The sequence below is a fragment of the Cariama cristata genome, unplaced genomic scaffold, assembly GCF_000690535.1.
Source record: "Cariama cristata isolate BGI_N322 unplaced genomic scaffold, ASM69053v1 scaffold668, whole genome shotgun sequence".
NCBI lineage: Eukaryota > Metazoa > Chordata > Aves > Cariamiformes > Cariamidae > Cariama > Cariama cristata.
The window spans coordinates 24437-51899 of NW_009629227.1; the positions used below are offsets into that span (position 1 = coordinate 24437).

At 36.3% G+C, this 27463-nt stretch overlaps 1 protein-coding gene across 1 annotated transcript in view; it reads left to right on the top strand.

Annotated features, from left to right (window-relative positions):
• Positions 1 to 27463, top strand: part of LOC104165432 (calcium-dependent secretion activator 2-like) — a gene marked incomplete at both ends in the record, with an annotated part of 66970 nt that overhangs the window by 21410 nt on the left and 18097 nt on the right. The window contains 7 exons of the mRNA XM_009705070.1: positions 532 to 635; positions 2183 to 2191; positions 4274 to 4430; positions 13488 to 13629; positions 13759 to 13878; positions 22253 to 22408; positions 25201 to 25348. Of these exons, the coding sequence (XP_009703372.1) occupies positions 532 to 635; positions 2183 to 2191; positions 4274 to 4430; positions 13488 to 13629; positions 13759 to 13878; positions 22253 to 22408; positions 25201 to 25348 (836 nt within the window). The remainder of the gene's footprint in view (positions 1 to 531; positions 636 to 2182; positions 2192 to 4273; positions 4431 to 13487; positions 13630 to 13758; positions 13879 to 22252; positions 22409 to 25200; positions 25349 to 27463) is intronic.

The window sequence follows — 27463 nt, forward strand, 5'->3', positions numbered from 1 at the left end:
TTTGAATAATTATTGTTTTGTACTTTTCTTATTTTTAAATACACCTAAAATGTAGGGTCTTATTTAGATGAAACATTTGGAATTTTTGACTGCTGCAAAATGCATGAATCTTGTTGATGTCTGTAATGAGTCATCTAATGAGAATGGCTTTGTACTGATGGTATAATAACAAAAAAGGTCTCCTGCCTGCTGCCTTTGTATATCTGACCTTGAAGAGAATTAGAACTTGCTTGTTGCAGAAGTTGAGCATCTAATACATTGATACACCTGTTAGTTCTCGCATATTAAATCAGATAATGTTTATAATGATAAGTGATTCTTTTGTGACTTAAATATTTTCTCTTTCTAGTGATCTGGTCATTCAGCTGCATTCACTTATATTAAATGATTGTCCTTAACACGTGAAATTGCTTATACTTCAGAAAATTGTAACTTTGCACCCTTCACATTCTTTTCTGACATCATTTTCTCTTACTGTTGAATATTATTTGTAACTAAAGCAATTTTGGTTTGCATTTTATATTCATATAGAAACCATGAACCAAGCAACACCTGCTAGAAAACTGGAAGAGGTTCTTCACCTTGCAGAGCTCTGTATTGAAGTATTGCAGCAAAATGAGGAACATCATTCAGAGGTGAGGCCGTAACTGCATTTGCTGCAGAGAACGGTTTGTTCCTAGATTTTTTTCTCCCCTGATGCAAGGCAATTCTGTCAAGAAATATTTTAGCTTTACTTTCTGACATATGTTTAAGGCAGTTCACATTTACAGAGGAATAAGAGACTTGAAGCTTATGAAAAGTGAAGTGAAATAAAACTCTACTTGAATTCGCTTGAATGAACTGTAGGTTTAGAAATCAAAATTAAAGAGCATAAAATAGAGAAAGCATCTTTGTGCTGGAGGTGGTGAAATGGTATGGAAAACATTCATAGCCTTATACAGTTGTTCCTTCCAACTTTTCACCTCTCATTCAAAATAGAAAGAAAATATAACTGAATGCTAGTTTTCATCATGCTATGTAGATCTTGATTTTAACATAAAAATAATGATGGTTATAATGACCACATTCATATTGCTCTTCTGTTGATTGGAAAAGTACTGTGTTTAAACTTGTACCTTTTAAAATGGCATTATAATGTAGAAGAAATAAAAAAGAACAATTTCATGTTTCTTACTGTCAAGTCTTTTGCTTCCTGATACGGACACCATAATATTTAGAACATTTAGAATTATATCACCTTTTATATTAAGGAATTACTAAAGTAAACTTGACCAAGTACACACAATTGTGTATATTATTAACATTTACTTAATAAATACAGTTTTCTAAGGTTCAGGAAATTGTTTTTAAAATGTTCTCAAAAAACTCAGTGTTTTTGAATTTTTGGGAAAAATATGCAAAGGGATAAACATAATTTAGTATATATAGTTATAAATATGATAATTCAAAACATCTGGTTTTATATCACACTATGGAATCTAGTTTTTAGCTTACATCTGTCAAGTGTGAACTTGTTACAGATGTTTTATCTTATACTGAAGAAACAGCTGTTTCAATGATTTGGAATGAATTCCCTGGAGGTCCTGTTCTAGACTACTGTTGCCACTGTGTTACTCTATAATGATTACTTAATAAAATGTATATATTGTTGCCTTTGTCTTTTGAGGACCTGCATTACTGTAAGAATATTAGACTTCTGTGGAAAAGAACACAGAAAAACAGATGAAATGATACTTGGATGATTAAACGTCTCTGTTCAAAGATTACTTTCTGTATTACTTATTTGGACTCAGAGATGTAGTATTTTTCAGAAGGATATATATATTCCGTATGCCTTCAGAAAAATCAATTCAGCAAAAGTTTTCAAACTAACCTAAGACAGCTTGAAAAGAATAAAGATAATTTTAAGATTATTTTCCCCTTCATTCATGTAATAAATGTTCAATTTTACTGAAATTATAAAGCATGCAGAATTTCAGTATTAAAATATATCTGAGAACAAGATCAGAAAATTATACCTTTCCTACTCAAAACTGAAGATTGAGTATAGTAACTTCACATCATAATGTTAAGCAAATGTTCCATGTTTGATGGTGCAGTTGAATAAAAGGATCAGTAATCTCTACAATTATTTTTTTTTTTTTTAATTCATAACACTTCCAAATTTCTGGGATTCCCAAAGGGAAGAGAGGTATGTGATTCCTGATGAACTAAGCATTACTTTTCACCGTTTATGGCATGGAACTGTGCATTGAATGTGTAGCATAAATTATTCTGATGATTTCTTGTGTTGTATTGCCACATTTGTGTGTCTTTCTAGAATCTAAGAATTTGAGTCTTCCTTTAATCCAGTCGATGTTTTTGTTCTCTTAGAGTCTGTGTCACCAATTGCGAATTGCCTTTAGCCTGTTTTCATATTATCCATAATGACTGAACAACTATCTTAGCTGTAGTATTTGTTTTTCTATTCTTCTTCCTTGCTTCCTAAGCAATGATGGGTAGTTCTTGAGAGGGTCAGAAGAATTTCTGTCTGGGTCCAAAGTGTCATTTGCAAAGGGGAAAAAGATGGAAAGAAAATGTGCTGGGTTTCTGTTCTTGGTTTTGCTTTGGTTTGAGTTTTTGGCAATATTTTCTGAAAAGAGTTTTGCTTGCCTAAAAGGGACACCTGCCAATGCCTGTACACATTTCATTTCTTTTCTTCCTTCTTTATTTCTTTGCATTTAGTTATTTTCTAGGGTAAGGAATCTATTGCTTTTAGAGCTCCCATTTAAACAGGATTTACTAATGAGAACCTTCTTCCAGTTTGAGGAAAAAGACTCCATTTAAAACTCTTGCCAAAATTTTTGAAGCCTCATCTGTCCTTTTCACTGTGGTGTCAATCAGCATCCTTCAATCCTGACATCGCAACACACAAAGAACTTTCCAGTAATAGCAGAGGATGCTCAACATCTCTTTAAAACCTCTTGCCAGGTCGTCTTTTCTCCATTTGCCCCATGTCAAAAACAATTGCAGACAGTCATCAGAAAGTCCGGGATGCAAAAGCATTTTTATAGACCACTTTTCAGAAGTTGTCCTTTATTTGATGCCTTTCAGGCCCAAGTACATCAATCTACATTACCTAGGACCTCGTTTCAGAAATGCAAGTGAAGATTCCTATGAATTTATTTGAAGTTGTGGGACCTTGGCACTTGTATAGATCAAGCTACATATGTCCCATACCGGTAACTCGAAACTATTCAAACCGAGATATTCAAAATGAGGGCCCTAAGTTTGAAAGCAAAGACATTTTCTTATCTAGTATGTGTAGGTATTTCTCACTGTCAGATATTTTTGTGAACTGTGAGCAAAACACTCTCAGCAGCATGTGATATTCATCCTATTTCATAAGCTCACTTCACCTTCATCTTTGACTCCAGGATCATACAGCTCCCTCTGATCCAATACGCAGCTTCAGTACTGACCTTTCAAAGCCTAGATTTAAGTGACAGTAAAAAGGTACAAGAGTTATACGTGAAGTACTCCTTAATGTACAGCTGGCTTTACTTGCTGACACACTATTTTTCACATATTTTTTCTCTTCTTTTAAGCTAGGATTACCTAAGAATCTACATTTTTACCAAAGAAAACTGAGTATTCCAACATATGTGAAGTTACTGAAAATTAACATAGACATTAGTGAATTTCTAAAGATGTATTTATAGCATTTGTGGAAGGAAAACTGGATGCCTTCCTCAGCAGATGCTAACATCTTTAAGGCAAAAATAGGAATTAAAAAGCTCTCTATATCTATTACAAAAACTCTTAGACTTCAAGGAATAAAATTTCACACTAAAACCATACCTTCTGATTAACAAATGACTGTAAAATATATTCACAAGAATTTATTTGAAAAATAAATTAATCTGATTACTTATAGCCTTAGAATTGAATGAAATAAAAAGAAGCATACACAGTAACTTTTGCAAGGATGAGGCCTTCATTCTTTGCTTTACCCTCTGGCAAGAAGAGCTGCAGGGATTTATACTCCTTTTTTGGTCTTTTGTGTTACAATTTTGTTCTGATTATATCATCTCTCCCAGCATAATCTATTTGATTTCTTACATTTTTGATGCAGGTTTTATAAAATATTTTCACATTTTTTACTTGGCCTGTTCATCCTCCCTAAATGAGATAGGACATGAAGTGACAAATCCAAATGTAGTTTGCCATAGATACAACGTATCTCTTTGCTTTATGACTCGCGTTTAGTAATTCTATTTTGTCATGTTTGCAGGCGTTCGCTTGGTGGCCAGAATTATTGGCTGAGCATGCAGAGAAGTTTTTGTCTCTGTATTCTGTTGATATGGATTCGGCACTCGAGGCACAGCCGCAGGACTCCTGGGACAGCTTCCCACTTTTCCAGCTGCTGAATAACGCCCTCAGAAATGACAGTAAGATCTTAATTTTTTTACTTATTGTCTGCATAAGATTTTTCAAGGTGCCCACACCTTAGAAATGTGTTTCTAAATAATATAATTCTCAAAATAAAAGTAACAGTGCCTGTGTTTATGGTATATATCCTGGTGCTCCATTTCTTGGAAGCTGAGCGGTTTATCTCTATCCTTGCACCATTTCAGTCCTTATTCTGGCAATCCCATAACCATTCAGTATTCACAAATTGCTCAGCTTTAAATCAGTTATGTTCAAGCAGTATAATATGTATTTCATATTTCATATTTAATCTATACTGCCTAAATAAAATTGTAGTTAATATTTCCTTCTAAGACTTCATGTAAACTACTTTCAGACTAGTTGTGTCTATAAAGGTATTGTAGGCTTAGCATGAATGGAGTAAGATACAGAGTGTTATTTTCACGCAGTGTATTGTTGTATCATTGAGTTGGGAGACCAAAATTTGAGATAGCCATACTATCTTGCTTTTATTCATCCTTGAAGAGAGATATTTTTCTTTTATACTATAATTGATGTCCTAGGCATGTTTTGTGTGAAAGTGGTTTTAATAATGGAATTAAGGAAATAACCAGTAAAACCAAAGAAAATTGATTAGGTGTTAATTTAAAAACATTGAATTGCACCCAACATTTTAAGGCATCATAAAGAAAAAAAAAAAAAGTGTGCTATGTTTTATATGTTTAATCGTATTCTATTTTTAAAAAATGAGAAAATTACCTTTTTTAAAAAAAAAAAATTATTTTGGAGATCCAAATGCTATGTTTATTGAATGATTCAAGTTACTCCCAAAACTGATTTTTTTCATTATAAATACAAGAAATAGTTTTTAACCCTTCCTGGAAAATTAATTTCATTTCTGTAGAAGTTCAATATCTTTTAAGAATTTTAGCTCTGTGTATGGACACTGCTTGACTGAAAGAATGGAAAATACTATTCAAGAGCTTTTCTCCAAGGTTGCATATATTGCAACCTATATTATTTAGCATTGTATTATTGTTAACCTTAGCTGCCAAGTGTTTATTGAAATACATAGGTCATCTCAGTATAGTACCTGTTGGCCACAGGAGTGTATCATGAAATGGAGCAACTAGCAAATGTACAATTCACTGTAACATGGTGGATGACAAAATTCATGGAGGGAAAGGGGCAAATGGACAAGGCCACTAGACTAAAGCTGAATCTTAAACAGGATTGTTGAAAATCACTGTTATTGCACCATGTTGGATGTGGTCTAGGACAGAGCAAAAGAACATAAACATCCAGTCTCAGAGGTCTCTTTTCATCAATTATGCTTCCATACCCTAACATTTAGGAATACATGAAATGCCATATTCCTGATGATTTCTTTCTTCATATGTTATCCTAGCGAAAGAAAATGTATCTGTTAGTGTTTCCCTTCATTTGTTTTTAAGATACTCATGAATGGTTCAGCTGGACCCTTTGTTGGACAAACTACTGCTACAGAAACATATTAAAATTGCAATGCTAGTGGTAATTTAAGCTCAGTTTAGAAGGCTGCTCAGAAGGGTGAAGGAATTGTTCACTCTCAGTGCAGATCTCATAAGAGTTAAACTCCTGCAAAGTGGATTCTGCATTACTTTAAGTAGGTGTCTGATCATCTAAATTCCAGATTAAAAATCTGAAGCCTATATTCCGGTGTCTTTCCTACCATCTTACATTTTCTGTTCAGGAAGCATATCCCTAGCTGTGGTGTTATGTGCACTTAAAACAATTACTTGGTTTCTGAAAGCTGTGGAGGTATTTTACAGTAGTCTGACAAGAAGGATTTGTGGCACCAGTTTTAACCACATTATTGTGCCATTTGTGTTCCTTTGCACTTTAGTTCTAACGTGAGAGAAGTGCTAGAAACAAGAATTATCTTCATGTGCAAAGAGGTTGCTGGTAGCCTACTGATTTTTCTTTCCTTAAAAGATGAAATGGATAATAATGCTAAGTGATTAAAACAGACTTAGGAAAGACATTTTGTGAAAACCTTGTGTCAAAGCAATTATTAGAAAGATTGTAAAACTTTAAATGAAGGATGCGAAACGATTGCTGTATGAAATGTCACACCTGTATACCAATTTCAGTAATTCCCTAATGGTAATAGATACAGTAAATGACAGCTTCTGGCAAGTGAAAGCCATCTGGAAAATTATACACTTTTTTTTCCCCAGAACTATTGGAAAGCAACCATGGAAATTAGTCGCCTTTTAATCGGTGGATATGTTAGCAAGTGGCAAGTGACCATTCTACCAAGAACTGATTCCCAAGTGGAACATACCTCAGTGCTTATTCTTTAATTAACAGCCTTTTCACCTTGCAAGTGCATTAAAGCCATTAGGAAGAGCTCCCCATGCTCATATAATCAATTTTACAGTCTTCCAAAATGAAATAAATAATTCTGGCTTTACCCTAAGTGAAAACCTTTTCCTGAAAACTATCACCTTCATAAAGATAGATTTAGAAAAAAAAAAAAACTAAAAAGGGGAAAAACTGGAATGTGGTCTCATGAGGATAAAAAGGCTAGTGTTAATAATTAACAAGGAGAGTGAAGTGGAGTAAATTAACCATAATAGAGCCCACAGTGACTGGCAAAGTCACCTCTCATTATCAAAAAACTCATTAGGAAATGAAGAGGTGGAAATCCCACTGGGTTATTCTCACTCTCCGGCTATATCAGAGATTACTTTTCAGATTTCTTTCAAATGAAGAACTGTTAGGTCACCATATTGCATATTAGGTTAATCTTCAGTGAAATTTGGAGGACTGACATCTGCGTGTTATTCTATCTCAAGAGCTTTAAATGAGCTCTAAATCTTCGATGCAGAAGTCAGTTTTCACGTAAACCTGACATGAGCAAACTCCTAACAATAAAGAAACAATCTAACATTTACAGCATTAAACTTACATAAGACTATTTTTGTAACTATATCACTAAAATTTAATATTAGAAAGACTGCGAGATAATGAAAATGCATAGTCTTTGCTATTCAAATAATATAAAATGTCATTTTACATAATATACAAAACATTGTACAAGATTCAAGGCAAATACTTCAAAGCCAGTATTCATTTAACAATGAGGAAAAAAATGCATTTTCCAGTACAACATATAACTTTTTGTGAAGGTAAAGGAGAGAGGGAGTCCTGACTGAAGCTTCACATTTCTATTATGAAGGATTTCATTTTGAGTCACTTTAAACTTCTCCATTTTTTTTCTGACCTTATTCCACAACAATTAAGAGTTCATGAGCGCTTGCTTTCCTATTAAGTCTAACTAAAGAACTACTTTAAAAAAAATGGGTGGAGGAATATGATCTTCCTATGCTATAAAATAATTCAGCTTTTCTGACAAGAGCTAACAAATAACAGTTATTTTAAAAATGACATTTACTGTGGAGATGAGTAACATTAGATAAATTTGTTGTGATTTTTCAAAATGTAAAGGTTTGAAAAAAATATTGTAGCTGCTTTTATAGTATACATTTTAATGATCTCCAGAGTTTCTATTCTTCATACACAATTATGCCTGACTGTGTAAAGTTTTGCAGATTGTACAATGATAACAGTAACCAATATCTGTCTATGATAGTGAAATTATTTTTTCCAGAATTGGATATTTGTAGAGGGAGGAAGAACATGGTTGTCCCAGGATTGTGTCTTATTTTCTGCAATGGCCATGTTACTTTTTGTCCACAGAGCCTATAAATTATGTTATGAAGGAGTCTGCTCTAGACAGGAATTTACTTTCTGCCGTAGTTTAATTATTCAGATTAATCAGGTTTTTAGTGCCTCAAGACAGACAAGTACGAATTACTCTTTGTTTAAGATGGTGTCAGAGATATCTGTTAGTGGCATATGCCTAGTTACATAAAGTGTGTATATATTTGGCTTATTTTAGAGGTTTTTTTGGTTGTATATTCAATATTCTGCTCCTTTCCTTGCCAAGTTTTCTTTCCAAATGTCACTTGCTGACACTATGTACCATGCTGTCGCTCAGTATTATTGCAATACTACATTGGCACATATCAGTCAAAACTAGGAGTATTATGAAGTTAACTCATAACCTTCATTTTCCATCAAGTATTACTCAGTGAAATGTCTGTCTACCTGCTGTAATTCAGCCATGGTACACCTGCAGACAGTCTGACAAAGCTGATGTAGAAAAACCAGCATGTTGAAATCTACCTGCTGTAACTCAGCCATGGTACACCTGTAGACAGTCTGACGAAGCTGATGTAGAAAAACCAGCATGTTGAATGTTAGCCTCTTGAAAGCCATTGTCATTGTCATGGCTATTGATTTCAAACAGCAATTCTCTGACATTTTTTTCCACTATTGCTGTTGCTAGTAGCAGAATGGCAAACACCTCCAAAGACAGCATCACCTGCCTGCTTTGTTACAACCTGTGTGCCATTTTTGTACTAGAATTTATGTATAACATAGCCCCTATCTTAAACTACAGGGTGGAGATAGAAAATAATTTGGATTTAAGGTAATGAGGGCAAACTTTATACCTGCACCGATACCTCTCATCAAACCTTACACTTAGATTAGGGGCTTAGGATTTTTGTTCAGTCCTATTAGGACCTGCTTTGAAATCATAACCTGCCTTCAGATAAGAGCTACGTGTTTTGGTTACTGATACTGAGAGCTAACTCAAGCTGCATTATTGCTCACCAGAATATCCAATGACCTTTTTGACTGAATGGGAGTTTTAGGCACAAGACAATTGTGCAATAAGCTGTTCGTGTCACTCTGTCTTGTAAAGATGAAACAATTTTTCAGCTTGCTTCCACATAGTACATCTCTAAATCTCACTTTTAAAGTATGTCTTGTATGTAAAAATACACAATTTGTATATAAGCTGGGACTCTTGCAATTTTCACCGCAATTTAACTGATTCATAAATGCTCTGTGGAAGCAGAATGTAATATAAATAGGAAATGAATGGAAATATAAACTTTCTTTTTACAGATTATTGGGTGGTTTTCAATGGCTACATTTTCACCACAATTTAAATAACTGATCCATAAATGCTCTGTGGAAGCAGAATGTAATATAAATAGGAAATGAATGGAAATATAAACTTTCTTTTTACAGATTATTGGGTGGTTTTCAATGGCTACAAATAGAATATGGAGCCCCCAGCAAATTTCTTTCTTGAAATTTACTGGTTTTATTTTGGATTTAAAAATATGCCAGAAAATCCAAGTGGTGTCTTCCCAAGAATCCTATGGAGAGCAGGATAATTATAGACTGTCTACCAAAGTGCTCATTTTGTCAGTGGAAGAAACTCATGTTAACCTGTGTCATTCTTCCTTTCCTTTGATTCTGCAGAAGCTCTCGAGAGCAGTGTAACAACACGCTGACTCCAGGATAACTCCTAAGCTGTGCCTGTATAAGTAAAAGCAAAACAAGCCCCACAGCTTCTGTTGTGCACAAGCACAGTAGATTCTTTTCCTAGTATTAGAGGAGAAACTCCATTCCAATGCTGCATTATTAGACTGTACTTTTAATCTCTGGTCTTTTCTTGTCATATTTTAATATATTTCAGATACCTAGTATGTAAAAATTGAATAACTTTCATCTTCAACTTCAGTATTTCAAGAATTTTTCATGTGGGGACCTGTTTCTGTTCCTCTGATCCGTTTCCCGTTAATATTGTCTATGCATTAGCTTGCCCTGGCACAGGCTTTCGATTTGTTGTTGTTTGTGTGAATATGAGATGGCTCATATGAAGAGGGTGTGGGGTGTCTATATTGACAAGACAATGGAGAATTAAGCTACATAGCTTTGAAGACAAGTGGTAGTTGAGGGATTTGAAGTGTGGCATTTCCTCAAGGATCTCTTGTTTCCCATCTGCTTTGATGCACAGGTGGTACCTTTTGGCAAGATCAATTCTAATCATAGGGTAGAGTGCCATGCGTCTGCTGATGATACTCAGCTGTATCACTTACCCCTGCGCTCTGAGTTCTTTCCCTGCCCTGCAGTAATCCTTAACGGAGATCTCCAGATGGGTAAATCAGAGCTTCCATGTCCTCAGCCCTGGGAAAACAGAATGCTCACCGAGTTGTTGATCTGAGGCAGTGCTCTCCTATGTGTGCCTGCGTACAGAGGGATCTCCATGGAGGTGCAGTCATATTAAGAGTCTTGGCATCCTTTTGCAAAGTTTCACTTCCCTGCAAGGACTGGTGTCAGGATGATAGGAAAATGATTCAGCTTTTTAAGTTGAACAGCTTTTGTTGCCTGTGACTTCTTTAAATTTCAGTCTGACTTTGGAATAACAAGAGTCGCCCTCCTGCCCGTGAGGCTTTATTACTGTAATTCCCAGAGTAGGGCTGGTAGCAGCACATTCTGCGGTGTGCTCCGACAACACTGAACTACAAGCTCATCCCTTCAAGTAACTGTGATTGCCTGATTAATGCCAGTGCTGCACTGATTCGCTATAAAGCAGCAATATTGACTTAATTGACATGGTTTTATTCTTGTTTTTAAGCTCAAAGTTGCCTTGAAAAATCAGCTTAATAAGTAGCTTGATACCAGCCACCTTTTGTTTCCCAAAGGCAATGTTCATCAGCTGCTTACTGTGAAACCTTTGTGTTAATATCCAAATCCTTCTCAGTTGTTATTGTTGCTGGTCACAGATGCTGCAATTTTAAGATATATAAATATAGAAAAAATAACACTGTTTTGAGTGCCTAATATACAATTAATTATGCCAGAACTAGCTAGTTAACAAGTAGTTCGAGGAGCAGTGTAATAATGGAGCATGTTTGTAATGGACTCATAGGTGCTCTCAAGGGTGGATTCTCAAGTGTTTAATAAGAGATGAGCCTATGCCGCTGCCTTTTTCTCAGTGGAAGCCCTAATAATCTCTGCCTGCTACCTAGCTGCCTGTTTTCATGAAACTTCATATATCAGATATCTCTCTCTACCCCTCTGTGTAATACAGTTGAAATTTGCTAAAAGTTTCAACATTCTTAGCAAAAGAGAGGTGAGAGAACAAAAAAAGAGAGCTGCTTGCATTAGTATTGTCTCCTTAGGTAAAAGAGATTGATACGTAATTTCCCATTACTCTACAAGGGTGTTTTCAAGAAAATAGTTCTTACTTTCAGATCATTGTATCCGGGAAAAAAAAAAATGTGTTCAGACTGGACAATCAGCAACAAAGGCACTTCCTTGCAGTACAAGTAGCAATAAGGAACTGAAACTTGATGACACATTTTCCACATAGTCTCTGTCTCTCCCAGGCTCAGTTTGTGGTGGACATCATTCAGGAATGGAAGGCAAAGAAGTTTCTGGAAGTTACAGAAATTATTTTTATATGTTATACATGGAGTTGTACCAGTAGTGGAACAAGAAGGATTGTGATTTTATGAGATGGTTTCCAGGGTTTTGAACCCCATAATCCAGCCTTTTCTTCTTAGGAAGAGGAGAAAGCCTCCTCAAAATGCAGTTGTGGTACTCATCCAAATCAAATGAGAAGCCTGGATGCAGGAATAGTTGGGAGGAGGAACCCACAAGAAAACTTAAAACTACGCAATATGGATGGAAGAAAAGGAAGGCTACCAAAATAATGAAAATGTATCTCTGTGGCTCAGCTTGCCTGTATGATTTGCTTGGACACATGGGAATATTCTTACAGGTCCTAATAATAGTGGTGAATTAATGGGTGAATACAGACACATTCAAAATATGAAACTGATATACTCCCTTGGTGGGACAGGATATCAGTGTGCTAAGAGTTAGGATTTGCTAAGAGAACATTTCAGGGAGGACACAGACAAGCAGTGGTGGTGGCAAACTAATTTTCAGGTTTTTAAGCATCTTTAGTTTGCATTGTATATACAGTTTTTCATGCAGTAAATCCCATCTGTGAAGCAGGTAATTTTCTACTGCTTATAGCTACTTTACTTTTGTTGAGTAATATACTTCATGCCTATAGGATGCTGACCAGTCAACTCCATTTCTTTCAAAAAGCAAGAGAACACCTCCAGGTGTGTTACATGTTATCAGCTTTCCTTAGCATTTTAGACAACTAGTTTTCAGGACTTCCTTTAAATAGTTATAAAACTGCAATTGCTGTAAAGTTGGAGGTAATCAGACCAGAGAACTGCAAACTTCCAAACAAACAGAGAACCAGCAAACTTCCAGAAGGGAAGTTTAGAGTTAACGTCCTTTAAAATTTTGCAAGAGAGTTGAGAGGGCAGAGGAGAGGCAAGCTTGGCTGCTGAGGCTGAGTTTCATGTGAACACAGACTGGCTGGGAGGTACTTTTGTTCATGGGACTCTTGATGAGGTTTGTGCACATGTCCACGAGGATTGAGAAAAGCCAGGATTCTGGTGGTGAGCTCTGGCCTTCAAGATTTTTATGTATGGACATGCATAGGCATACCAAGCCATGTTTTCTATTCAAGAGCTCATTGCATGTCCTGTGTAGCTACAGGCAGTGATTCAGGACTTTGCCAGCTCCCGAGGACACAGAGAAGATGGGTAAACTGTTCTTATTCCCCCAAATAGTCATGTGTCACATATTGCCTTTTTCCATTAAGCAATCTGGAGGAAATGCTCTATATTTTTGCACATAGCCTAGTGATGCTGGAATGTTTTACTGTAACTTTTGTTCTTCTTAGCATAAGGAGAATAAAAATAATTGAATGACATTCAAATACTGTTTATTTGGTTTGGGTTTTTTTTTGTTCTGTCTTGATGTCTAAGTATTGAACAAAATTGCTAAGTCTTACATTCGGCAAAGTATATTATTAATTTCAAGAAGATGCAAAAGTGTTCTGGTTCAACAGGAACTTCAGTATGTGCCTAGTTTTTGTTACAGTGACAGTTTAAAATGTACTGCAGTGTCCTCATGGAGCACTTCATTTATCTTTTATGAACTGTATTTCCTACACAAGCTGGATCTTGTTCTTAAAATGCTTTTGTGTAGTAAACATTTTAAGCGATACTTTTTCCTATAGCTAAATAAAATAGGGAAAGGCTTGACATTTTTTATTTGTGTTTTGTTTGTTTTTAAAGCATTTTTGTGCAATGGAAAGTTTCACAAGCACTTGCAAGAAATTTTTGTTCCCATGGTCGTCCGCTACATTGATCTCATGGAATCATCACTTGCCCAGTCCATTCACAGAGGTCTTGAACAAGAATCATGGCAACCTGTCAAGTAAGTGCTTTCTACAAGATCTGAACAAAGCACCTGCCTATAGCTTTCTGTCTAATTAGATGTTCTTCCCTGTTGTCCTCTAAATATTCTATTTTTTATTGTATTCCTACATTGTTTATTTCTTCACAGGAGCATCAGCAACAGTCTTCCTAATGTAGCTCTTCCAAAAGTTCCAAGTTTGCCTCTTAATCTTCCACAAATACCTAGCTTTACTACACCAACCTGGATGACTTCTTTGTATGACTCCACGTGTGTATTCTTCAATACCCTTCTGACTGTATGTCAGCTCTGCATGGCCTTGCTAGTGTTCTGTGCAGCTGTATTTGGATTGCATGGTGTTTATGATCTCTTAGTTGGAAATTATTGTTTCTCGGGAGTGAGCCAAGCATGGACTGTTAGTGAGTCGTGCTTTCTAGTGCATTAAAATGTAGGAGCCTTAAACCTGATAATTTACAAAATCAACTTGGCAAAGGTCTGCCATCATATGAATGGTGTTTAATACCCTAAACAACCTAACGACTCTTCTGTATTAATAAGCAGTGGGGAACCTGTTGGATAATTGATTTTAGATCATGGTTTTGTAAAGTGAGGTAGCTCGTCATATTTTTGCAAGGGCTTGATTAACTCGTATATTGGTACTGAAAATCATTGATTGCAAATGTGGTCGTTAGATTAAATATCCATGTCACAGGGAAATAGTAAAAGATTAATAAGTACCAGAGTAGAATAGTATATCCATTTCTTTGTTTGAAAAAATATGTGTTTATTTTTGATTTCTGCCCAACACTTCAGGGCTTTTTTCTTAGGGAAAAAAAAATAGAGCAGACGTGCCCTGACTGTGGGAAATAGTAAAAGATTAATAAGTACCAGAGTAGAATAGCATATCCATTTCTTTGTCTGTTTGAAAAAATATGTGTTTATTTTTGATTTCTGCCCAACCCTCCAGGGCTTTTTTCTTAGGGAAAAAAAAAATAGAGCAGACATGCCCTGACTGTGGGAATATTCCCATAGTTACAGGCTAGATTTCTATATGAGGGCACATTCATATACATTAGAGAAAGGCTCAAGAAGAACCTTTGTATTAGGAAAGTATGAATGTGAAAGACTTCAAAAAACACATGTTCAAGATGCAAAGCTTGATAATATCATTTCAAGCCATGTGTTGTCTTCTTAAGTTTTATGATGGTGTTAAACACTCCTGACAAGCAAAGCACTCAGATCCATTACTGCAAGAGTTTGTAGAATCATAGAATACCAGGTTGGAAGGGACACAAAGCTTGATAATATCATTTCAAGCCAAGTATTGTCTTCTCAAGTTTTATGATGGCATTAAACACTCCTGACAAGCACTCAGATCCATTACTGCAAGAGTTCATAGAATCATAGAATACCAGGTTGGAAGGGATCTCAAGGATCATCGGATCCAACCTTTCCTGGCAAAAGCACGGTCCAGACAAGACGGCCCAGCGCCCTGTCCGGCTGAATCTTAAAAGTGTCTGATGTTGGGGAATCCACCACTTCCCTGGAGAGATTATTCCAATGGCTGATTGTTCTCATTGTGCAAAATTTTCCTCTTGGGTCCAATCGGTATCTCCCCAGGAGTAACTTGTACCCGTTACCCCTCGTCTTTTACATGTGACTCCTTGTAAAAAGGGAGCTGATAGTTTGTGCTCTGCCAGACTCATAGTGCTTGTTTGTTGAGTATTATGATTGTTGTTCTGCTGCTAATTCACCTAAAAGTTGACAATATTCCTCATAATCTTTGGCTTTGGTACCTTTTGTGTTTACTACAATAATGCTAGGTTTCTCCTGATGTGCTTATGCAAGTCATTTCAACCTTTGAATACAAACTATCTGGTCTTCTGCTATGCAAATTCCTTTCTGTTATTCCCATGCTTTCAATAGTTATTTTTTTTTAAAGAATAACTTTCAGAGTTAAGAGTTGTTATAAGATTAGATGTGGTCTTCTTACAGTCTGTACTCTAGCAGCTCCATCCAGTAAAAATAACTTGTACATGTTAAAATTCATGTATTTTGAATATTGAATTTATAATTAATATATAATAAACATGGATTCTGGTTGGAGGATTATAATGGTAGATCTTTCCTAAATGAAGGTTTTGGTGTAGCAATAAATTCCTAGACTGTATTGTCAAAAAATGTGCAAGCATAGTGAAATTCACCCATCTGCTCATCCCCTTTGCGTATCTTCTGGTATTAAGGTTGGTGGTGTGTATGGCAAAGTATGCATAACATCCTCAACTAATATCAGTGAGGTTTTCAAAGTATTTGGTGAACACTGAGGTTGACATGTGCTGTAAACACATGCCAGCAGTAGCTGTCGCTCTGCTGCTTCTCAAGAGAAGTGAGGATGAGCCGTGTCCCCACTGCGGTGTGGCCTTTGTAAGGTAATCGTCCCCTTTCAGCCACCCCACACAACATTCGAGAAGAGGTCTGCCAAGGTGCTGGCTCCATTTTAGGCACTTCTTCATGGCTTTTTTTACCTGAACATAGAGCTTTGAAGTTGTATTTTATAAAATGTGTATAAATTAACTTTCAAGATTGCAGGTAGTATTAAGTTACCTTTGTAATACGGTGGAATTCAGGTAGAATTTTAAGAATCAGCCTACCTACATCCTACTGAAGAGCGAAGTAACTTCTCAGAATGGCCATGTATTGCATTTGGATCAAAAAATAAAAGTGAAGGCACTGCAAGCCAGTTATTCCCCCTCCCAAGCTAAAAAGTTTCCTCTTTCCTGCTGGTTATGCTGTCTCAGCTCCCGACAGAGGAAGTGGTTTGCTTTCACTATTACATGAAAGAAAGGACGAGGATTTTATTTCTACCACCTCTCCCATCCCATCCTTTTCAGGAAGAACGAAGCTTCCACTTTCTAGTTAAATTCTCCAATGGGGAGCAACCAAATACCTAGGCTCCAATACCTGTTAAGCAAAACCCAGTGTTTCCTGTCGGTTTTGCCTTTCAATGTGATGAACACCCACCTTAAATGGACTAGGGTGCCATATTGTATTGTACATAGAGTCAGCAGAGGCACCTAAATTCAGGAACCCAGGCCCTGCTTTGTCAGTCATCGCAGGTGGCTCCTTGCCTCCACTGCCTCCCCCAAAGTCTTTCTCCCCGAGTCCACTGTGCTCCCTCCTCCTGGGCACACAGCTGATCCTTTGGCAAGAAGATGACTACGTATATCACTAAGTTGTGCTGGTCTTCTCTCTTTCTCTTTGAAAGTGGTGGTTTTGGCCAGTTCATCGTTATCGATTTGAATTACACAATGGAGAATCTACTGGCAGAAAGAATGAGAAAAAGCAGTCTGTGAGCCAACTGACTTATAGTTAAACGGTTACTGAGAATGCCAAGTCCTGTGTCTATTTTGTCTGCAACAGGAAGAGATTTCATATTCTCTAAACTTTACTAATGTTCATGTTCATGATTTTATGTTCATGTTTAAGTCCATTCATATTCAACAGAGCTGTTATGTACCTACCTAAGAACTTTTGCTGAAGAGGTGCAAATATATTCACAGTTAGGCAATTTTTTGTGTGCTTTATTGATGAAAATAGGTTTTCCTCTCCTTCATTTACAAGTTGCTGCAATTCTTTTGAACATTACTAGAAAAGATTGTTTATATTTTTTAATTAACTGTTGCTTTTTTTTTTTTCCCTTGTTCACATGTTTTGGAACCTTAGAAGTACGCTGCTTGTAACAGCACCTAGGAAGATCATTACCTCATTTTCAGTTGTTTTGGCTTAACCTTTTATTATTGGGCATTGGAAAGGGAGGTATGAAAAGGGGAAAATGTTGTGAGTAGTAGTCTGTTTTTCTTGATTGGTCTCAGGAGAGGACAACTCCAAGGACACCTTGGCTAGACATGCCACTGTGGATTATTGTTCCATTTGGCTGAAGGCAACATCCTTAAAAAGCAAAGAAGTTTGAATATTCTGTAAAAGCTTCTAGTCAGCTAGAATTAGGGGTTTCTTCCTTACTTATTCATTAATTCAGTGGTACTACTTTAAATTGCATTTTTGTTCCATTTCATATTTTAAATTTAATTTCTCTGCTTCTTCTGGACCTTAAGTTAGATTTGTAGGTGATTTTAATTGTTTGTGGCTTAATTTATGTATTATTATTTTCTGTGCAGACATGACATAGATTCACTGACCAAAAATATTGTAGATACAGACCTGCGGTTGTCTGTGGCTATCTGGTGCTGATCTAGAACATCAGGTTCAACAAAACTCAAGGCTGGGGAAACATGGAATAAGACACATACTTGCAGGAGAGTAGTCCTGTCTTGTCTTCCAACCAGAACAGGCAACATCAAAGGAAACATGTCAGCTATATTCCTCCTGCTATGGCTCAGCTATAACGAGGGACAAGAGGGGCTGGCTGGAGCAGTCGCAGTGCTCTGACTGTGACATGAAGGGATCTGGTCTGAATGTGACTGAGCTCTCGTGCTGGACCTCTCTGTGTGTTTGTGCATGCTGAATAAGTCAGGAGGCCACGTTTCAGCGCTGGTTTGGGAGGGTTGCATCTGTAACGCCATATATGTTCCTGTCGTAGTGCTTGCCTCCAGTAAAGTGGTAGGAGGCCATGGTCTGCATTTTTAAGGATGGATATTTAAAGGTATAGCCATAGGACTGATGAAATCATGAAATTTAGCTGATCTACTTTCTGTGGAACAAGGACTTTTGAATATAGCTAGTTCCTATTGAGCACTGTGGAAGATAAATGTATATTGTGGGCCAAATTTCTTTTCTTGCAAAAATACTAACATGCAGGAAGAAAGAAGATTCAAGAAACATGTTTTGGTTGCTTGATCCTCAGGTTGCCCCACTCTAGAACTAAGTAAGAGGAACCGTAAGGTAACTCTGTCCCTAATATCTTTGAGGGACCATACACAAGCTGTTACTTGCCAAGGTTCTGCTCCATCCTTCCCCCTCGTCTGCTGGTGGGAAATAGAGAGATGGGGCTAAGTGCCATTGACTCTGTAGTTATTGAAAATCCTTTTCTGTTGAAGAAATTCCCAGCTGACTTTCTGAGCCCTGAATATACATCTTGAGGCAGCATAAAGGAAGTAGAGCTGAAGCTCACAAGCTGGGGACTCACAAAAGACATAAAGCTGATGCTCTGCTTTGTAAATAGTCCTCGCTAATGGTTAGTAACTCAGTAATAACCTTAAAAAAAAAGTTAATTGCAGTTATTTATAAAATCACGATCATTGCCCTTGGTAAATTCTACAAGACTGGAAGCCAGCTGCTTTTGAATCTTGTAGCTGATTGAGAATGTCCTTAGATATTTAATATTTCTCCTATATTTTCATATCCCAAGCTACCCCATGGAGTTTCACATCTAGGCAAGAAATGACATATTCTACATCTACTCTGGAGTGGTGTGTATGCTGATCTTGCAGGCAGTGTGCTTTATTAATGGACTGTTGGTCTAATTGCTACTGCTTAGGTAGCTGGCAAGCCTAGGGGGAAGCTGCCTCTCTCAGCTGTTAGTGGATGAGTGAATTTACTTAGGAGGCTGTATGCAGCTCCTAGGTTTAATATTCTGCAGGATCTTGGAGAAGCATTATGTCTTGGACCTTTTTTTACTGTGTTCAGTATGATGCAAGGCATAAAGCCGTAAGATAATTTAGGTTAAAATCAACATCTGGAGATACCTGGTCCACTCTTGCAGTCAAAGTGTGACCAAACAGAAAGTTAAATTGCCATTAAAAAAAACAAACAAACAAAAAAAACATTAGGATGGGCATATTTGCCTCTTTTAATCACTGGAAACTCTCTTAACTGCTGTGAAGTGATTAAAAGAAGTGGACAACTAGATAGTACCTTTAGCACAAAGAATTAGCACTGAAAGCTTGACTAGCAAAACAGTGGAGTTTGTGCTTAATTTTAAAAATATAGATAACTAGATTGAATATAGCTTTTAAAGAAAGAGTACCAGTTCAGTTTCCTGGTAGAGCAATATTATCCCATTCATTAGATTGAAGTAGCTTTACCATACATGTTCAAATAAAAGCTTTTCATTAGCCAAGAATGTGTCCTGTCTCTTCCAAAAAAAAAAAAATGCTTCTGGAGTTATGGATGTAGATTCAAATGCTTTGGTGGTTTGATTCAAATGCAGGAATTCCTCCTGCTGCCAGGAGGAGGTAAAAACTGAGTTTGGCTCTTCTTCATGTTACACTTTCTGGAGTATTAAACCCTGAAGTGACATAACCAGCTTCTAGTAACTGTAGACTGTACAACCACTTCAGGGTATTGAGGTATGTGCTGACAATTAATACTATTTCTAATGCTTTTACTGAGTAAGGGCCAGGAAGAATCCTAACATCCAAACAAAACAAGTATCTTGTACAAATAGCAGAAACAAAGTGATTGAAGTCACAGTTTTCTGCAGCATTCAACAAACAAACTAGACATTTGTGTCTGGATGTGTGAACTAGGAACAAATAGTTTCTGCTGTAGCACTTTGTTTTCCTTCCCGTTTTATTAGTGTAATATGTCAGTCAAATTCAAATGTCATTGGACAATGCTGAATAAAAAATCAAAGAATGGAAGCTCAAAATGATATGAAAAGAGAATGAATGAATTAGTGTTTCTCACAGGATGAATTAGTGTTTCATGAACCTGTGTCTATTATTACATTTATTATAATTGCAAAACTTTATTTGGTAGTCTAATGAAACCAAATTAAGTGGCTACCGGGGAGTAAACGTGCATAAGAATACGTTGATGTTATTGAGAGCACATTAGTCCTCCTGAGTCCTAAAGAATTTCATTTGGAATTCCATTAGGGAAAAAAGAAAAAATTATGGAAGAATAAAAAATGGTTAAATTGTATAATCTGATGATGAAAAATGCTAGTTCTGTTTCTTGAGAAAGTACGGTTTGTTTTCTAGAAAATATGTGTTCTTATCAACTGTAATATATATACTGAGGTCCCCATTTCTGTCCCTATATAATTTGTCTTCTTCTTTTACCCCTGTCATCTCAATTATTGACTTAGAATCAAATAATGTGTATAACATAGCATCTACAACCTCACTCACTGCCAGCGTGCACAGCAGATGTAATGAAATCTTCAATATTGCTTATCATATAACTTAAGAAGCAGTCTAACAGGATTATAAACTTCCTGAGAAGTTTTGGTGGTTTGTTATTTCTATTTCTTAATTAAACTTAGTGGTGTATAAAAGTGCTCCCTATTCAGGTCCAACCGTAACAGGTAATGCCCCTGTGCAAGTTGTAACCTTAGCAGTCCCGTGGGCCTTTTTCCTGTTTCTGCTGTTTTCTTTCAGGAGCATGCTATAATGTGGAATTAACAATTACTATTTAAAATAAGTGGGGACAATATGCACAATGTCCAAAAAGCCTGTCTAAAACTGTGGGGTATCCTGCTATGCACAATGAAGATACCAAAACTCATGCCATTTAAAACCAAAGCCAAAGACAGGGTCGGTCGCTCGGAGCCAGCCTTTTCCTTAGGCGGGTGCCGGTGCTGTCGGAGGGGTGCATTAGGTGGTCAGGTATTAGAGGTGCTTTCTATTTTTTTGTTTGTTTGTTTTTCAGTCTGACCCTTCTCTGTCCTGAGCACGCTCAGCACTCACTGACTCCTTCCATGAGAACCACGGTCACTTAACGCTTCGATAATTATGTTCTTTTGTCATGAGGCAGAAGAAAGAAAATGGCAGTAGTGGCATATTTAAACTATTTGGATCTGAATTGGGACTGTCAGGCTGAGGTTTGGTTGCTTGTGTCGCTAACATCCTGGAATGCCATGCTGCATGGTGTAACTGTCCTTAAACAAATAACCCAGGCATTGCAATACAATGCATCATGAAAATGTAATCAATCCATGGTGACAGCGGAAGTGTAACTGTAGTTACTGCTAAGATTAGCCTTAAATTGTTGTATCTTATCACAAGCAAATATCTTTAAATTTAGCAATCGGTTCAGGGTGGAAGAAGAACTTTAAAACTATGTGGACAATCTGAGATGACATAGAGCCATATTAATCCCCTGTTTTGTTTGTGCACAGATTTCTTTAAATAGTTTCTGTTCTCTTTTTTCCACCGGGATCTGATGTTATTCCCTCAGTTAGAATTAATGAGCTTTTATCAAAGGACTATTTGTCTGGGTATCTCTTTTACAATATTACTACTAGCATCCTCATTTCTTTGGTAGGCTTATCTACCAGAGGTGTGATGGCAAGGAAACATATGTGCAAAGTCTTCACTGTCTTGAAAAGGTCCTTACTAATTCATAACTCCTGTACCCTTTATTTTTCCTGTATTGATCGAAAATTTGAGCTACTTCATTTTCTGTGTTCCCCAACATCCCATCTACCTCGCTAGCCTGTCATATTTCTCAGCTAACAGATGAGAAAACTTCACTTTTTTGACCCTAGTGGGAATTATTTTAAATTTTCCATGACCATTTTCACATTCTTGGAGTAAGAGCAACTGTGCTATGAGATGCAAAGGAGGAAGATGGTGTGATAAGGAAATCTTCTTACCTTAGATAATTCTGTGGCAACTGGAATAGACATCCATACATTTATCTTCTGTTTCTTGGGGACTTTGTTTTGTTTTGTTTCTTATAGCAATGGCTCAGCCACATCGGAAGATCTTTTCTGGAAACTGGATGCTCTGCAGATGTTTGTTTTTGATCTTCACTGGCCAGAACCAGAATTTGCCCACCATTTAGAGCAGAGACTTAAACTCATGGCCACTGACATGATAGAAGCCTGCGTTAAAAGGTACAGTTGAAACAATCAATTTAAAATTGGGTGAGATTTTAAAATTAACATAGGAACAGCCATACTGACTCACAGAGGTACATCTGTAACAAAATCCTGTCATAGGAATCAGGGCAACAGTAAAGAGGTCATGACTTGTGTGTATTTTCCTGCATCTGGCAATCAGCAATTTGGCAACATCTAGGAAATACCAAGGAGAATTTCTACATATGTTGTGAATAGACGCTTGGAAGTGAATAAAACAAATCTCTTTTCTATTCCATGTTTGTGGCAAACATTAACAAATCTCAGAATTCTGCTAGAAGAAATTTTTTTTCTTTTTGTACATTTCCCTTCTCCATTACTATATTATTCCTTATGTTCAGTTAATAACACTGCTTAAGTTGTCATTATTTTAGAGTACTGTCTCTAAGGAAAATATTACAAATTAAAGAGTATACAGCATTTCTACATTTATACAATAAACAAAAGAAGGCTATCTGTAAGTCATCCAACTGAAACTAAGTTTTATATTGCTAAGCTTCTGGAAATTATAGAAAACATAATGTTGGTTTTTTCTTGAGCTGTGTCTTATAATTATGGGTATAATCTTTTAAATTAAGCATAGGTAATCTAAAAAGATCTCTGCTATAGCTTTTGGTACATATCATTGAGTTTAGAAGAAATGCCTGTATGTCTAGAAAATTTACAGGACTCTCCTATTAGGTGCTTCAGGAGCCATGATCCTATATACAGAGAAAGCTTAGTCTAGACACGTAAAAATACTGATTTATTTTTTTTTTAAAGTACATAGAAGAATGGGGAAAAAAGAAAGAAAGTTTGTAGATGATTTAATGGTGTAAATCAGAAAATATACAACATTGAGACAGAAGGCTAAAGAAACAGAGAACCTTTAACATCCACTAAGGTTAAATCTGATAACATAGTATTTTATTATTTTCTAATAGGAACAAGGAGAACCTCAGACTTAGTACATGAGCCTGTTACTAGAGCTACAGTGATGAGATCATGGTAAAAAAGGCAGAAGCATTTCACAAACATTTCTATTTGATTTTGGAAGGAGAATGATAAAACAAATGAAATAAAAGTTTAAGCTCTGTAGCAAAGGAAGATATGAGACAATATCTACTAAAATTGAAGTCGTGTAAGCTTACATCCATCTCTTCTAAAGAATTTGAGTTAGAAGCTCAGTCAACTACAAATATCCAACAAATCTTAGAAAAATGGTGAAATCTCAAAGGTCTGGAAGACTGTCAGGATAATCTTAGTCTTAAAAACCGTAAAAGGAACAGCATTGAGATGCAGTAATACGTTGATTATATTGACCTCGAGCCTGGAAAAAAATGAAAAAATTTTTACATTGGGACTCTTATCAACAGGACTAAAATACAAAGATGTGTATAATTAGTATTGGTTAAAGTAATTTATTGAAAAATTAATCTTTTCAAATTCATCTTACGTCTTTTTTAAAGATTATTACAGATTAATGTGGGAAAGGCAATTGTGTTAATATAAATACTTGGATTTCTCCTAGGCAATAAATCTAATGCCACATGTTGTTGTTGTCGAAAACTTTGCACCATACAGATTTGATTATGTGGATTTTAATGGTACACACAAAATAGGTTAAAAATGGCTCACTGCCAAGATCAACAACCAGAAGCTGAGAACAGAATTAACAACTCAGAGGCATTACAAAAATAATTCCTTATGAATTGATTTTTGGTCTGTGATACCAATCATGATATCTTTGCTGCTTGCTTTTGCAGCGAACAAGAAGATTCTGGTGGCAATAAATGAAAGTTTAATTAATATTACAGAATGATCCTACTGTCAATACATAAAATGTATTAATATTTTAGAGTTAATACATAACATACTAGTGTTAATACGCTAAGTATGTTTTAGTGTGGTCAAAGACGCTGTATGTCAGGTAACAAAGAAAGTAAATTATATCTGTAGGATAGATTGTATTAGGCAGTAGCAACTCAGAAAAGAATGATGGAACTATTCTATTATAGCTCTTATTGTGATGCTATCTATGAGAGTTTTTAAAATGGAAATAGGATGTTTCTGTTATTGTGATGCTATCTATGAGAGTTTTTAAAATGGAAATAGGATGTTTCTGTTTCCATCTTCTCAAAATATTGTGTCAGTTTCTGGTACTCACATTTAAAAATAAGGGTGGAAATAAAACATTACTTCTATATTTATGTATTCTGAACTATTATGATTTATTTCAGTGACATTGCTCCTTGTTTGCACTGGTGTGAGAAGAAAATAGGTTTTTTGTATTATGTATCTCCTGGTACATCTTACTTCTCAATATAAAGATTAATATTTGCTTAGTAATTAACTCCTTTTCTTCAATAAAATTCTCTTTTCTATTAAAGCCAGAGGAGAATTTTTTAATTATGTTTCTTAGAAGCAAGTATTTGGTGTGATAAACTGTATTTTAGCATAGCAGATCTAGAAAATGTGGGGTATTTTCATTGCTTTAAATTGTTCTTAGTCATCATACAAGGAAGCATATTGTTATCTAGTAGGCAAGAAGATAATAGTTTTATTATTCAACTGAATTAGCTGAAGCAGTGCAGAACCTTGAGATTACCATCAATGCAATTGTTTATTGAATGGGTGGATATTCTGCACTTACAGAATTTTATTTCTAAGATGTTCTCACATGCATGTACATTGTTAAGCCAATACGTTTAGTAAGGTTTATACATTTGTACAGTGATTGTTCAGAATTATTGGAGAGACTCATATTACGAATTGTGTTTTAATAACAGAACAAGAATTGCATTCGAACTCAAGCTGCAAAAAACAAACAAATCAACAGACTTGCGTATCCCTTCTTCTCTGTGTACCATGTTTAATGTCTTAGTTGATGCCAAAAAACAAACAGCTAAACTCTGCATACTGGATGGGGGGCAAGAGGTAAGTGGAATTTTGTATGTTTAATTCCTATGTTCAGTTAATCTGAAACATCTCACACTGCAGACAGTCCTTAATAGATTAATTTCAAACTAACTGAAATGTGTCACGTAGCTCTGTTTGTACAGGAGCATGCATAGACTGCTCCCTAAAAGCATCATGCAAGACGCAACCCCTCATCTTCCACCAGAGAAGACACAGAGTGCTTCTGTAATTTATTTTCTTTGACCTATGAGTCTGTTGAACATTCAGAGGATATCTTGACTCACAGCCCCGCTGGGAATTTCTCTTGGGTTGCAGCAGAGAAACAGCCCACTTCAGGGCTCCTTTATAATAGTGAAATAGAGCCAAAACATTGTCCTTTGCAGCCAGGTTTTAAATGAGTAAGGTTTGTTTTTAAATGGCTTGTACACCCAGCATTTGTGCCTGTGTACATGCGAAAAATAGAGGAAAGAAATAATCAGATAATTTAATGGGATTTTTTTATTTGGTCTCCAAGGACAGGGACCATTTTGGCAGTAGTCTGCTGCCAGGACTGTAGATACTCCACAGTGGAGCACTGATGTGCTTTTGAAGGCTATATAGACTTCACTGACTACTGTCCTTCCCATGTTGTCAGTCTCGGCAGGAATAATCTGTGAAGTGAAAAGGGCATACTGCGTAGACTGGTGAGACCACCAGCATAAAATTAAAACTGCTCTTGCTGTGCTAATGCATTAGCAGTGTAATTTGGTTTGATTTGGTTTTGGAGAGAGGGTAAAAGCATTTGTCAGAGTTTGGCAACAGAGAAGTACATCTCCTTTGGGCAGTTTCACGTTTGCATTATTTGGTTGTATTGTTTCTGTGGATTTTTCCATTTCTGTACTGTCCTTTTCATTTTATTGACTCATCTTTTTAAGTTAGCGTATTTGATGTAATTGTCTTTTTTTTCCCCCAATCCAATGAGACATTCATCATTTTCCTGTTCTACCTTGTCATCTTTATTTTTCCTTTTGGTTTTCCGTGACATGAACCAGTTTGCTAGTCAATGGGTAAGTGTCTTTTCATTGTTTTTTTAACCTGCTTTTTTTCTCTGATTATTAACAGCCACTTTTTATTTTAAATTGTAATATTGCTTTGCATGTTAATTTGTTAGTGTAGCCCTCAGAATTCCTTTACAGCTTGACCTTGCTACAGACTCATCAGCAGCTTCTCAGTTCTTCTTTCTTTGTTCATCCTCTAAGGTGGTTCCAGATGAATTCTTCATTCATCTTCACTCGTCTGCTTTTCAGACCCAGTGTCATGTCCTACCAGGTCACAAAGTTTTGTGCAACAAAACTATTTGTTTCAGGCTTATCAGAAGTAAACCAGAACTAGCAACTCTGCCTGAGGCTGATGCTACCATTTCATCTTTTACTTACTGTCCGAGCAGTAACCTGCAGACACACCCATGCCCACCCTTCGTTGGAGACAGGCAATACCAGTACCTCCACAAAGACCTACATACAGATGGTATGGCCTCATTCTCCGCAGTCACACCATTCCTTCTGCCTGCTCTGGACAATGCCTCCTGCACTATCAGCCAGTCCTCTCAGAGCCAAATTCAGCATTTGCAGTTACCTTTTGAACTGCAGACCCTCACCAGATTCTCTTCTGAAATCTTCCCATTCTCTAGATTTTCAAGCTCCATCATACACTTTTCACAACACCAAAACAGAAATACAGTCCTTGTTCCCTGCTAGGTCTGACCACGACCCCAAATGATTCCGATGCTTCTTTTCAGTGCAAGGGTTTGACAATTTAGCATACCTGTGATGAAATACATACTACTTTCAAAGTCCTCAAATTAATCTTTATCCCAATTCGTCTAATAAACCAAAGGAATCTCAAATTCTTAATATATCAGAAATTTTCAGATAATGTGGAAACTTCTTTCTTTCTCATAAACTTTGAATTCTTGTCTATCAGTTTCTTCCATTCCCAAGGCTTTTTTTAAAGATTAAGAAAAAATAGGCTTTTCAGTTGCTTGTAGCTGATATCGTGGTTGTTTGAAATGCTTCAGGATTTGTTGGGTGAGATACTTCTGGAATCTGCCCATCTGTCAAAGCAGGCAGGAGATCATCTCGTAACATAAACAGT